General features: G+C 38.0%; 1 protein-coding gene across 5 annotated transcripts in view; it reads right to left on the reverse strand.

Moving 5' to 3' along the window:
* Positions 1–1,037: 1,037 nt before the first annotated feature.
* SEL1L (SEL1L adaptor subunit of SYVN1 ubiquitin ligase) overlaps positions 1,038–15,190 on the reverse strand; it is a 56,648-nt gene continuing 42,495 nt past the window's right edge. For 3 of the 5 annotated variants that reach the window (XM_077910252.1, XM_077910248.1, XM_077910250.1), the window contains 8 exons: positions 15,010–15,097; positions 14,537–14,685; positions 13,396–13,561; positions 12,749–12,823; positions 11,637–11,809; positions 7,784–7,912; positions 5,577–5,651; positions 1,038–5,208 (listed from right to left, as the gene is read on the reverse strand). In XM_077910252.1, the coding sequence (XP_077766378.1) occupies positions 4,999–5,208; positions 5,577–5,651; positions 7,784–7,912; positions 11,637–11,809; positions 12,749–12,823; positions 13,396–13,561; positions 14,537–14,685; positions 15,010–15,097 (1,065 nt within the window). In that variant the 3' untranslated portion in view covers positions 1,038–4,998. The remainder of the gene's footprint in view (positions 5,209–5,576; positions 5,652–7,783; positions 7,913–11,636; positions 11,810–12,748; positions 12,824–13,395; positions 13,562–14,536; positions 14,686–15,009; positions 15,098–15,190) is intronic. The other 2 variants (XM_077910249.1, XM_077910251.1) reach the window with 1 other exon arrangement.

A 15,190-nucleotide genomic window follows, 5' to 3' on the forward strand; every position in this document is an offset into this window, starting at 1 on the left:
CTTGCATATATTCATTCACATATATGCTGTTACATAGTATTAGTAAATGTCAAGGCTCATCTAACCAACCAAAGTGGTAATACTGCTGATGTTACAGCTCTGATGTCCAATTTCCCCACAACATTAATTATATTCAAGGTCAGTCAAGGTCATGTGGGGTGGCTGTGCTCCCAGAAGCAAAATTTGAGATCCAATTTCTCATTTGCCACAATCTGCATCATCCAGACATTTTATCCAAGAATCTGATGCTTCTAAGCTGGAACATTTTAGCTCATATACTTTGAGTTGGCTGCTAGGAAGTTAGGGCCAGATTTGTAGCCTATTTCTAACATTCACTTTGTGTGCTAAATTCACTCCTGGTTTGATGTTTTTCACTTCCACCTTACCTTGATTGGCTTACTTAATCCATGTAAATTTTATTGTGTGTGGCTCTGTAAATCCTCTCTTCAAAACTTTTTGAGAAGGCAGAGAATAAAACCAACTTTAGATACGTTTCATATATCACAGGTTGATTCAGGTCAAAGACCTGAGATTTAAAAAGTTGTATGAGGGATAGATACCTGGTTAGCTTAGCTGGTAGAGCACGTATGACTCTAGGTCTAATGAATCTGAGCCCCATGATGGGTACAGAGATTACTTAAAATGTGGTAACAGGGTGAAATAGGTTAAGGGGATTAAGAGGTACAAACTTCCACTTATAAAAAAGTCATGAGGATATAATGTACAGCGTGGGAAATATAGCCAATAATATAGCCAATAATAATAATGATAGATGGCAACTAGACTTACTGTGGGGATTTTATAAGGTTAAAAAAAAAGTAACATTTCTTATCAAATCCATTTGTCCCTAGGGCAAAATTCAACTTATAAAAATCTGAATTTGGAGTTAAAAGTAAATGAAAGATCGATTCAAGCTGCCCCAAATGAATGTCCCCAGAAGCTTCTAAAATTTCAGAAAGGTCCATCAAAAACTGAGTCATTCAGATTTAAAAAAAGAATCTGACTGGAAAGATGCTTGGTCATGGCACATTATGGCATACAGGATAACCAGAGGTGGATTCTTTATTTCACAAGTTTCAAGATACAGTACAAAACGAATCTGTACATCTCTCTATTAACAGGATTTGTTTACACAATTATATTACACTTCACCAGCCTTTATACCGTATTTAATTAAATACAAAATAAATTTACAAAAAAGTCTACCATGGTGTTCCTTCCAATGCCAGCTTATGGTCTTTTAAACTTCTCCTAAATATTGATAGTGGTTATACCTTGATCGTATTTGACATTATGATTTCTTTTCTTAAATCAAAGAGACTAGTGTCAGCTTGTCTGTCATTCAGACAGGAAAAACAGTGCATGCGAGATGACTTCCTGCACATAATCAGGACATCCTCATGCACACACAATCAGAGTTTTGCTTCTGCAAATAGTCACTTTAAAATACAAATCATTTTTACTCAGGATATTTTAGACTTTCTTGAAATACCAAGTGAAAGGAGAAATTTAGCATCAAGAACTACTATACCTGAAAAATCAGGTACTGTTTTAGATAATGTGGTGTTCAAAAATTTTGTATTTTCACTTATATTGGAGAGCAATGACTGAGGATGAAGATTTTCATGAAAACAGAAGTTTCTTTTGCCTTATTGCTTGCATTCTTCTGGTCACAATATTGTGCAACACATATTAAATTCACTTCTAGAACAAATACTAGCTGTCGTCAGGGCAAAAGAAGCCCACACTGCTCTTCTTGGCAGGTATAGGGGCTGTTTATCTGACACTGTTCTGAAATGTGCATGTGAAACGTTAGTCCAAACCTCTGTAAAGGAAGTTTTTTTGCAGATGGAACTAGTCAGTAATACATATACTACACACATGAAGAGTTGTGGTCTCCACTCACAGGCTTGCATGCATACTTCCAAAACACTGGTTTGAAGAACAAATATGAGAACCAAAGAAAGGAGGGAAAAACGAAGCAAAAGAAAAAAAAAAATCCTATACAAAATACTTAAGTTTCCTGGAGGCAACAGCAGCTCCTTAATTAAATAAAGCATCAGATCATGGCCAGATCATCACAGAAGTTTCGACAACTTCTCAATGGTACAGAGCTAGCTCAGCTTAGCAGTAAAACTTCCACAAATTAATTAACCTTATATGCACAAGGTAAATCCTCAAGCGTACTACAGTAAATGATTCAAAGTAAATCTCATTTAAGTGTTAAAATAAGGAAGTTCGGAAAAAAAGGCTTTTCCTTTTTCTGTGCCATTGAATATTAACCAAAAATAAAATAAGCCTTATTCAGAAAACAAAAACTTCAAACACAGAAAGAAAACAAAACAAAACAAAATCCCAAACACCAATGCTACCTTTGTAACATAAAACAGAAGCAAAGGGATGGTCTCAAGACTGAAATAGTTGACTAACCACAAACCGAACGCAGAGGAGAATATAAGCTAAGTACTACTGTCCTCACCTTCGAAGGCAGGAAGACAGGCTAGAGGGGTCAGGAGACAGGCTACCACGGAGAAAGAGAAGCTGCACTCAATCTGCTAACTCTAAATTCTAACATTAAAACTCCTGAATCCCGGAGTTAATTTAATGTCACTGACATTAACTAGCTTTAGTTACTGTCATTTGATTCAAATGGATGCCATTTGATTAGGTAAGTATTGAGCATTATTTTAGGAGAAACACCAAACCCAGTTCCTACTTGCCTAGGTATTATGTCCCATGAACAGAAAACGAGGAGGAAGCAAGGTATTTGTAAATATACTGTTCAAATTTCCAGGAGCAAGTGACCCGGGGGTGGGGTGGGGGGTCAAGCAGGAAGTGGAAACAAGCCACAAAGAGGCTGCTTGGAATATCAGTAATAAAAAGGACACGGCAAGTAGTGGTAAACGAACAGGGAGTTTGTTATTGCATGAAGAGCACGACGGCGCTTTCCCATCTGGCTTCAGGTAGTGCACACTGCTTTAGGAAATGTCTTTTCAAAGCACGAGTGGAGGGAAGTAAAGGTAGAGATTAAAAAAAATCAGATGGATGGCTAGAGGGGGAGAAAGGGAAGTTCAGTCATCTTGGAGGGTCTTAACACATTTAAATACATTTAAACGGTTCCTTGGAAATGAAATGTGGCCGCTCCTGTGAACTATCCTCATCTATGAAGGGTGGCGGGGAAAGGTCAACTGCACTCTAATCTCAGGGTAAGAGGTCAAAGCTGTCTAACTAAGAGCTGCCCAAAACAACATGATGCTCTCGAGGCTCAGACTTGCTACCTCTCAGATAAGCTTTTACACACATGGTTCTGTGGCCACCTCTTCAAATTTGGAAGCAATTAAACAGGAGTCAAGTTTGCTTACCAGGTTTCTCGTAATCCTCCAAAACACACACAGAAAGCCTACGACTTCACATTCAAAGCCTTCATGTTCATCACAGACTAATTAACTCTAGTTCTAAATACAATGCCGACTTCAAAAACCAAAGTCTTGCAACTCTACAGGTAATACACTCTTCAAGTTTTCTGGCAGGTGAGGGATTATGGAGCAAGAGTAGAAAGGTTGTTATAAACAGGTTGAGGTCAGGAGGCATAGAAAGCCTGCTCAGATAAGAACGTAGTCTCAGACTAGATGTAGGCTGGTGAATGCCACCATCTGACAATAAAAAGAAATACAAATTCGGCTTAAGTTTAAATTTCTTCCTTTGTATGATATGTGATGTCCTCGCTTTTCTTTGTTGTTGCTGTGCTCCACACTATTTAACCAGGCAATTCTCAAGGGGCACAGCCTTGATCTTCCTCAAGTTACCAGTTGGAAGCTGGTGAATATGACAGCTAAGGACGTGGCTGACTTTCTACCGGAATAGAAAACTGCTGAAGTAAAAATCACCCTGAACAGTATGAACAGGCTTTGGCTTTCCTCAACCACTGAGTTTAATGCATCTTAGAGTCTCTGAGCTTGTTTTATACTGGGAGTCACTCGATGCCACATCCTGGCAATATCATTTCAGATCTAAAGACTTCAGGGGGGTGAGATCTGTTCTTTTGTGGTAGAAATACAAAGTGAGATCCTGGGAACAAATGCTTCATCTTTGGGGGAAAAGTGTCTATCATCTTGGTACCCTACCTAGAGTTCTTTACCACTGTTTTCTAGTTTCTCCCACTTAGTCCATCCTCTGGCTTCTGGATCAAGGCTCTGTATACTCAAAACAAACAAGCAAATTACATTGAGTAAGTGGGGGCAATGTCACATGTTAGCTCAAGGAGTCAGTTCACAATGTTTTATATATTCCATTCCAGAGAAGTGAGGTTCACATAAAACTCTTTAACACGCCTTTCAGTCTGTGAAGGAGAGAAGTATGGGATAAAGTGTGACAATCACCAATAAGAAACCTCCCCGCCTTCCCTTTTAAAATAACAAATATGTTCAATATATATACTTGCATGTGGATTGGTAAAAGTTTCTCAGTTATTGCAGTTCTGAAACACTTTGATTTTTTTTTTTTTTTTTTTTTTTTTTTACTTAAAAGGCAAGTTCTATTTTCAGACTTTCAAACATGTTAAGGTTAAACTTGCAACTAACTGGTTTTTCCTTTTTACAGTGATCAGTTTTTAGTGTTGATGCACAAGACCTTAGAGGTGGTTGATAGAAGAACTTATGCACATTGAGAGAATGACTGAAAAGGACCCGAGAGAGACAGCTGGGTGCAGCAGACATTTGAGTGTCTCACATGTTTCCAGAAAAAAAAAAGGGGACGGGAGAGGAAGCCATTGAGAGTTGTTATTCCACACGGCACTGAAACAAACATTCAACTCAGTGTAGGTAAGAGTTACTTATCCCTGAAAATAAAGGCATCAGATTCTAAGCAGCTTTAGGAATTCAATGCTTCTTGTGCCTCTTCCAGGAGGTGACCGCTGATCCGAAGTTCTAAATCAAATGCAAGTGTTCTCAGCAGACAATATCCTTGGTTGTCACTGATCAAGGCTGGACATGGTGGCTGTTACTGGGGTGGCTGCTGCTCCGGTGGCCCCTCCTGCTGTGGCGGCCCCGGCCGTGGTCCTGGAGGCCTGGGGAGAGGCATGTCCTGGTGCTGCCTCTGCCTGTAAGCTATAACTGTTCCCAAGAGCAACGCGATGATGGTCATGAGGTAAAGGTCCCACTCAGGTCCCAAAAGCTGGTCCATGTCAAGCTGGGTGAACATATCTCGAATCTTAATGAGAATAAGAATAAAAAACACTGTGATCACTAAAATGTCAGGGAAAGAACTAGGAAAAAAGTAACATCACAAATTATACATGAATACAGAACTTATTAAAGTAATTGGTTTTAGGAACATTTTGCAATGTGATTAAACAAAAAAGCTTTAAAAAGCCTTCAGGAACTTTTATAATAATATGCCTCAGGAACAGAGTTATTATTTTGTCATAGTAGGTGCTACAAAGTGTCTGACAGGGTTCCTTTCCATCAGTAGTCCAGTCTACTCATTTTCTACCATTTCTCACAGAAAATACTTGCACGGGATACTAAACAGTGGAGAGCCGAGGGGGGACAACAATCAGTACCTTGGCCGCCTGTTACCTGTCTGTTCTGACAGCACACCAGCTGAAGAGTCCTGTTCTGATGACAGCAAAGCACTTCACTTCTCTCATGTAACTGGAGATGGCAGGAATTCCAACGTTTAAGAGCTGTATGACTAATGCTTTTTAAATAGGATTTCACTAAATATTTAACATCTGAATTTAAACTCAAAAGATAGTTATGTTCTTAGTCTAGGAGACTTCATTTTAGTGTCACTTAAGTCATTTCTGGTATCTGTGGACTGCTACCTACCTCCAAAGGAAATAAACATAGGATATAATTCTTTATATTTAAGTAAAGTTATATTTAAAAAGGTCCCCATAAGGGCACCTGGATGGCTCAGGCAGTAAAACATCTGCTTTCGGCTCAGGTCATGATCCTGGAGTCCTGGGATCAAGTCCCATGTCTGGCTTCCTGCTAAGTGGGGAGTGTGTTTCTTCCTTTGCCCTTCCCCTGCTCATGCTCTCTCTCTCAAAAAACAAAACAAAAAACCAAAAACAAACTTAAAAAAAATAAATAAAAGGTCCCCATAATATATATTTGCAGGTGCAGGTGCTAAATTTTTTGGGGAAAAGATTTTAAGAAATTATTAACTGTGTTTCCTGGAGTGGGACCTGTGATAGGAGATTCGGTGTTTTCTGTACCGTCTGACTTTCTCACCATCAATACTTATTTACTCTCTCTTTTTTTTTAGTTGGAATAGCTATGTGGTAAGATTTTGGAGCATTTTATTCTCTTTTTTAGACTTCTTTATTAAAAAAAAAAAAACAAGACAATGCACTTAGTATGGCATATCGCATGACCCAATCCTAGATCATCAGCAGTTTCTTAGTCCTACAAACTGTGAGAGACAAGGGACTGAAACAAGCATGAGAGAAAGTGAGCGAGAGGGGGAGAGAGAGAGAGGGCGAGCACAGGCTGCTACACTGTTGTTAGCTTTTCAGTTAAAGGAACAATGATTCTTTCCATTAGTGGAGGGTACAGCACTCGGCTCATGCTATCAAGTGATTATAAATTTAAATTTACCATTACAAATGTATAAGCACTTGGGAGGGCGGAGCCCCACACCTCCAGTCCTCTGGGGCGCCATGCATGGAGGACCTCAGGTAGTGCAGGACAGAGTTGCAAAAAGGAGCACTATGGATCCCAATTATATCTGTATCGCACAGGATGAAAAGCCTGTTCTGGAACCTAATGCTGAAATGGTGTATCAACCAATCCTGAACAATGATAACAAGTAGTTAAAATATCATCTTGTTCTGGTCTGGAGTGAATTAAACTTAAATAGCCCTGGTTTCTGCAGACATTTTAGGACTTTCAGAGTTAAATCCCATACCAGTCAATCCATTATAAGGCAGTATAGGTAAACCAAATGTAAAACTGGAGACCCCACGGGCACTTACCTGTAAATACGGATAACGAAGCTCAGTAGTTTTGAAAGGGATGGGGAACCTACCTCTTATTCGGGTTCTAACATTAGCTATTTAAGTAGTTCAAGGTATTTGTACAGAAGAAAGTTCTGGTGCTGTTTTAAACAAGTTTCACACTATCAGAAGAATTTGAAGTCCAACAGCCTGGGCAGGTTTTCAGGTTCTACTTCTTTCCCTTTTTAAAAATTCTCTTTTTAAGGGACTGGTCTAAGTCACTGGAGGCAGTCATCTGATTTATTGTTTACTGAATTTAGTTAGCTACTGTTTCAAATTGCCAAGGGTTAGTCCCATTTTCTCTAGTCCAGAAGACACATGCATCAATGAAAACTGCTTTAGCACCTGGAACCTACCTCAAAACATACTGCTCTATGGCTACATTCACCCCACACTTGATGCAGTCCCCTCGTACTTCACTTGGGGGAAGAAGGGAAAGGACCAGACACTTGCAGGACATTCCTCCCCTCTCCCTGAACTTTTAAAATACAAACCTCTAGACTGAGCAGCTTATATCATTTATATTTTAATTAAGAGGCACGGAGGGGTGCCTAGATGGCTCAGTCAGTTAAGTAGCCAACTCAGTTTCAGCTCAGGTCATGATCTCAGAGTCCTGGGATTGAGCCCCACATCAAGCTCCTCGCTCAGTGGGAGCTCTGCTTGAGGATTATCTCTCTCCCCCTCCCTCTCCCCCTCACGCCATTCATGTATGCTCTATGGCCCTCTAAAATAAATAGATAAATCTTAAAAAAAAAAAAAAAAAAAAGGGCATGGAACACTTACATTTGTTTCCCGTATGTACTGCAAGAAATATACCACACCCAGTTTGCATAGTGCTAGGAAGACTGGTACTTGGGCGTCTGGGCTGGCTTCAGCTGCCATGTCATAAAAACGTTTTGCAAGGTGAATATCCTATAATATAGGTAATAAACCAAAATTCATCTTTTGTTAAAATAAGTAAAAATAATATTATTTAGTTTATATATTCAGTTATCAATTTATGTATTTAGAACATTTATTTCACCTTTCAAGTTTTCATTTTAAAATTTCCCTTACCTAATGGAAAAACTCAACCTATAATTGGGTAATATTTCTTTAATTATCTAACTGCTTAATTTTGAAAAATTTAGCTGAAAAGTATTAAAGTTTAACTCATGTTCCTCCTGTCTGACACCCTCTTTGCTGTGTATATGTGCTGCATACAGCTACCTACCTATGTATAACAGGTTTATCTGAAGATTCCCGGGGTGACCTATAAGTCTCAAGTTAATTTTTCCTACTTAAAATTTCAGTCACTATAAGCGATTTCTGGTTTCAGTTTGGAGCAGTGATCTTTCAAACTTGGTAACATGCTCACAATTTTTCAAAGGGTACTTGCATGGAGAGTGTTAAGGAACTTGCATTCTGCATTTCCCTGCCTTAGACATATTTCTGTAAAAGGTGAAACAAGTCATATGGATTCTGGCCCAGACTAGAGTGTTCTGCATACAGATAAATGCAGAATGGCACAGTAGGACATTGTGAAATTTTCATTTTACAACCTCACTTTTTCCATGCCCTATTGTCAAAGAAGACCAAACTCCAAGGAAAGAATTCCATGAAACATGGGAAAGAAAGGCTGAACATTAAGAACTTTCCCAACATAGTTCAATATAAGCAGTTACTTTCAACGATTCCCTAAACTGTCACTAGAGTGTGTCATTACTTAAAAAGAAGGATTTCTTCTGTACTAACAATAACAGTATAGTTTGGTTTTTCAAAAAATGTAACAAGCTTTTCTTTTTTTGGACTATCACATTTTTTAAGATCATGGATCAAACTTTATGTGATAACATCAACTTTTGTGTAAGTGATTTAACAGGGTAACTAAATCTTATTAATTACATCCCAAATTATTCTATATAAACAATAATCATTTAATCCTTAATATTCTTTTAGCTGTACTAGACGCTGGACTGAGTAGTTTTCAGTAGTATGAATGCTCATTTAAAAAATGGGAAAAAATAGGAAAAGGAGATCATAATGTTGTAAAAACTAATGGAATCATTCTGATTTTAATACATGATTAATTATTCTTTAAAGTTGCATTCCATAGTTCCCTACTCGCATTCTTATAAAAGAAATACTGTGCTTTTTATTATTGTCATCTATTCAAGAATTTATATAAGCTATACATATTACAAATTAAATTATGAGAATGCACACTGATTAATTTTCTTGGCTTCTGATCTATTATAAAAACACACTGTTAAGAGTTCTATTACTTTAATTTTGATTGCTTTCCGTAAATTATGAAGTGTATTCCATAAAAACCATAACGTATGTGCAATCTTTATATTAGTCATCAAACACATTAATTTTATTGGAATTAAAAAAAATGAAGTCAGACTTGCTGACAGAAGCGAAATCTGATCTGACTGACTGGTCTGACAATTAAGAGAGGCTTCGTTCGGTAACTCAATAATATGGTAGAGATCACCTACAAGCTGAATGCACTTTGCCTGCAGTTCCAGAGTCCTGATAAAACTACATTCAAGTATCTAATATTAATATAAGTGTAAAATAAAAAACTATACATACTGGAATTAAAAACATTAATATGCAAATGTGGTAAAACAAAAGGCACTTGGACAAAAACTTAGTGCATTAGCAAAATGAAAATGAACAACTTGCCCTTAAGTATATTAGGTCAATAGAGTGTCTCTAAGTGACAGAGTTATAACAGAATCAGTTATTTGATCAACCTTGGTCAAGTCTTTCGGCACTCCACCCAGAAACTGAGAAAGCGAACAACTCCAGTAACTAGGGGATGAATACATCTTTTGCAACCCTCTAGTTTCCAATTCTTTGCTTTCAATAAGATTGAAGGGGGACTTAACCAAACTGTCAATGATAGATCATTGAAAATAATGTGAATCACTCTGATTTGGGGCATATGTTATAGACTAAATGTTTGTGTCCTCCCTAAATTTTTAGGTGGAAATTCTACTCCCTCAGGTGATGGCTGGGATTAGAAGGTGAGGTCTCTGAGAGTTACCACCATTAGATGAGGTTATTAGGGCAGAGCTCTCATGAATGGAATCAGCATCCTTAAGAGTCTTTAAGTGCTTGCTGCTTCCTTCTTGCTCTTTCCTTAGGTAAGGACAAAAGCTAGAAGACAGCTGTCTCTGGCCCAGGAAGCAGGGCCTCACCAGACACCAAATCCACAGCCACCCTGCACTTCAACTTCTCAGCCTCTAAAACTGTGAGAAATTATGTTGTTTAAGCCACCTAATCTACGGTATTCTGTTATTGCAGCCCAAAAGAAGACAGCACATACTCGTAAAGCAGTTTAAGGAATTAAGCGAACTTGCTATAGGAAGATTCTTCCCATTCCATAAATTTGTTTATATGAAAAGATTCCAGTCATACATTTATAAAAATGATACATGAAATTAATGCCTAATCTACTCAGTGATTCTTAAACTAATTTTTAGAAGATGCTCCATTCATCTCATTAAAAGATGTTTTCAATAACTACCGCAGAAAGTAAAATTTTAGTGAAATTTATATTCTGTTGATTCATTCAATACTGTATTGATAATTAACCAACTTATGACTAATAATATCTCATGAATTTTTCTTATCACTTAGAGTATATAGGAAATAAAATTTAAAGTTTAACATACCTTTTTTTTTAACATACTTTGTTTCAAATAAGTATGATCCAGTGATCAATAAAGGAGCTAAGCATTAAAAACACTGCATTAGTATGCAATGCTAGGGGAATAATGGACTGAAAATATAAACTCAGGAAGAAAAAAAGATACCATTTTAATGAGCTTGCTGAGCTTGCTGTGTATTTAAAAAAATGAAGGTATCAAAATTTTGTTATTTAGAGTAATTTAGTCATTTTATTTTAAAAAGTACTCGTGTGGGCAGCCCAGGTGGCTCAGTAGTTTAGCACCGCCTTTAGCCTAGGGTGTGATCCTGGAGACTTGGGATCGAGTCCACGTCAGGCTCCCTGCATGGAGCCTGCTTCTCCCTCTGTGTCTCTGCCTCTCTCTCTCTCCTTTCTGTTTCTCATGAATAAATAAATAAAATATTAAAAAAAAAAAAAACTACTGGTGCTTAGAATAGCTAGAATTTATATCCTGTGGAGCTTACAATGAAAAGTTTTCAATGTCAAATTAAAAAGCACAGCTTTTAAACACAGTTTTTCAAAATTCCCTTAGGGTATACAGGCAAAAACTTAAGGCCATGGGGTCTAAAGAAAGTTATAATTCATTAAGAAGGCATAGACTTAGAAATATGTTTATCAATGCAAACATCTTAATTTATTTCTCAATAATTTAGAAACAACAGAATTTGGCTGGAGATGGACAGTTTTTCAAACAAGGAGTTCCATTTAAATGAATCTGTTTTTGGCTTACTATCCTAAATATAGCTAGCAGTGTGCATCTGACAGCAACAGGCATGTGTCCAATGACAAGAGAGATGTAAGGATCAGCTTCTGAAAAATTACAAAACTGTCTCATTACTTAGTGCTTAACATCTGAGCACATTCCAAAGAAAGCCTATATTCTAATAAAAATGTAGACGATTCCCCCAAATCACAATTATATCATTCAGACATTTATTTTGAATCCCCGCTCACCTGTTTAATGCCTAGTCCTTTCTCATGCATATATCCCAGATTAAACATAGCTTGTGCACTGTGTTGCTGCTCAGATGCTAGGCGATAATGAATAAATGCAGTCTCGTAGTCTACGTCAGTGCCAAAGCCATAGAAATGGTAGTCTCCAAGCTTAATTCTAGCCACGGTATAGCCTTAAACAAAAATTAAATGCAAAACTGCCAGTAAATAAAGGGTGTTTAAAACAGACCAAACTACTATTATTTCTCCTCCTGTTAACATGCATACATAAAACAGAATTCTAATTTGCAGTACATTAAACTTTACAACAAATCCTTCAGCCAAGCTATAAATTCAATAAAGATTTAAACTAGAGGTGTTGCTCTTCTGAAGAAGGCTTTGTAATAGTCAGGGAAGGGTAAAACAAAGTAGGTGGTAATCCCTATTTCATGATAATATTCTTCAAGTGAACATATTCTAGTCTGTCATGCCATTTACATTGTGAAGTGGTTCAACTGGACCACTGTTTGGGTTTGAAGAAGGGACAGCCAAGCAATGTTGAAAGGAGTATGTGAGAAAGGTTAAAATCTTTTGGGGTTTTAGGCTAGTATTTTGTTATACGTTCTATTCAATTCTCATTTTACACAGAATATTGGTCTCAAGCTAAAAACCAAAGAATAAGCCATAACATGATATCAATGTCCAGTACAAAGACCTGGCAATTCAATTCAGAAACCCAGGGACTGGAACTTCTGTTTTAAGAATAAATCAGTCCTGGGCAGCCCCGGTGGCGCAGCAGTTTAGCACCGCCTGCAGCCTGGGGTGTGATCCTGGAGACCCGGGATCAAGTCCCACATCGGGCTCCCCGCATGGAGCCTGCTTCTCCCTCTGCCTGTGTCTCTGCCTCTTTGCCTGCCTCTCTCTCTCTCTGCCTCTGAATAAATAAATTAAAAAAAAAAAAAAAGAATAAATCAGTCCTGATGCAAACAAGTTAAGCAATAGTTGGTCTGTCTGCTTAATTTTAAGTTGATGAATGACATTATTTAATTTTTTTTGAGATAAGAAAACAAAATGGAAACAGTAAAGAAAAGTCCACGGGTGGAACTCTTCTCTACAATGCAGTGGCCACTCACCCTGCGAGGCAGCCCTGTTCCAATGCAGCAAAGCTCTAGGGTAAGTCTCGTTCTCCCCCACGATGGTTGCTTCCCCTATGGGGGAGATGAAGTAAATACATACCAGGCAATTAAGGACAGGCACTAGACTTTTAGGCTTCATTTATAAGTCAGGGTGGCTATGTAGAACATAATTTAAACAAGAATTGTGATATGACAAAAGTTAAATGAAAAAAACATTGTATTGACGTTAAACTAGTATGAGAATAAAATACTGAGTTTAAAGGAATCACTGCCTCCATCCAGGACAACACTACTTGCTGCAAAATGCTGTATCCACAGAACTAATTCGGAGACTAACTACTGAGCCACTTCTAGGGATCTACGTACCACTGGAGAAGCAATGTTCTTCTACCTGCTGTATTTTGAAAAATGGACTTACTGAAAGCAGTTAATTTTGTGACAAATGGCAAATCCATTTCTACTGTCAACTCTAACATATTAAACTAACTTGGTTGGCTTAGGGAGCTGAGGGAAATTACTTGAGCACCTGTGTTGTTATGGTCTATTTACAACAATAAAGAAGTTTCTTTGTGGCTTTTCTCTTTAAGCACAAACAGGTTACCCGAGATATTCTACAGCCAAGGCAGGCCCACACTGAACCTTACTCTGATCGAGAATGAAGGCTGCATTGCTCTGTGCCACTTCATAGCCTTGTTCGGCCAGCAGGAGGTACTGGATCACTGCGGCGTTGTAGTCGCCATCTTTATAGCTATTATAGGCCGTCATAAGCCTCTCGGACCAACGGCCTCGTTCACACACATTCTTAAACAACTGCGAGAATAGGAAAGAAAAAAAAAAGAACCCGGTAAGAAAATAAGGAACATCTGCCAGAAAATCAGTTCTGCACTTTGGCTACAAGTGACTATTAAGCTACCTTTCTGAATCTTTGGCAGCTTTATTAAACATATACGAAGTCTGCGATATTTATTTGAAGCTTTCAGTTAGTCTTTAGACGAGGTTTATAAAAATAATTGTGAACAGTTACATACCATTACCCTTGCCAGGCACTGTTCTAGTGCTTTATGTCCAGTATGTACAAAGCTTTTTTTTTTTAATTTTTTTAATATTTATGTATGATAGGCACACAGTGAGAGAGAGAGGCAGAGACACAGGCAGAGGGAGAAGCAGGCTCCATGCACTGGGAGCCCGATGTGGGATTCGATCCCGGGTCTCCAGGATCGCACCCTGGGCCAAAGGCAGGCGCTAAACCGCTGCACCACCCAGGGATCCCTGTACAGAGCTTCTTTTAAGGCTCCCATGAGGTCATGGAGGACACTCTATGAGGTAAGTTCTATTAGCTGCCCCATTTTACAACCAAAGAAAATGAAGCACAGAGAGGTTTAGAAACTGTGCCAGGCATTCATCAAATGCCACTCTGAAGTGCCATTTATGAGACAGCTAAAGAGGAAAAGTTCCCTTTGGGAGATATCAGCATTCCCCTTTGTAACATTCATTCAACACAGATTTTTTGGTGCTGTTTCAGATACTGTCTAGGTGCTAAAGAGACAGCAAACAACACCACCTGTCCTTATAAATGCAGATTCTAGTGGGAAGAGACAAATGAAATGAATAAGCATGATGACAGTGACATATGACATACAGGCCTTCAGAATCTTCCCTCAGTGTATCAAAACTAATAGGTTGAGTGTGTTTCTACTCAAGAAGAAATCATGCAAAGAAAACCAGAATTAAAATTAATCTGGGAAAATTAATTTCCTGTGTACAAGCTGGTAGGAAAGCCCTTACCTCCACTGCAGTATGACATGATCGCATCACACCTGTGCCGCTGGCATGCATCTGTGCTAGGTTATAGAAAGCCAAGATATGGCCTCCCTGAGAAGCTAAATTAAAATACTTCAAGGCTTGTTTATAATCCCTCTTGACTCCAATGCCATCTGTAAGGAAAATCACACGAAAGGTCAGAAATAGCCTTAAATAAGATTTAGTTGAAGCATCAGAGAAGCCTTACATAATGAGTAAAATGAAATGAAATTGAGAATTCTTAATCAGGAAAGATGCGAATCTTACTAATATAGATTAGCATATTAATACAGATTAACATAATTTATAATGAAAAACAAGATGCACAAAGCATAGAATTAGAAGAATATTAATCAGCCAGAATGTAATAGTTCTCATTTCATGTCATAGTGGCATCTAGTTGAAAATAAATAATTTAGATCTTGGTATATACAGTGTTTAATTCCAACGTTACTTACTATAGTACATAGAGCCAAGCTGCAGTTGCCCATCCACCCAGCCTTGTTCAGCAGCTTTCTGGAAATACTTTAGTGCCAGATCATAATTCTGCAGGAAAAGAGGTTACATGATCACATGATGAGAGAGCTCAAAAGGTTGATATACTCAGGAGAGTCATTCATTTAAAAGAGTTAACAAAAC

Source organism: Canis aureus, chromosome 9, assembly GCF_053574225.1.
Source record: "Canis aureus isolate CA01 chromosome 9, VMU_Caureus_v.1.0, whole genome shotgun sequence".
Lineage (NCBI taxonomy): Eukaryota > Metazoa > Chordata > Mammalia > Carnivora > Canidae > Canis > Canis aureus.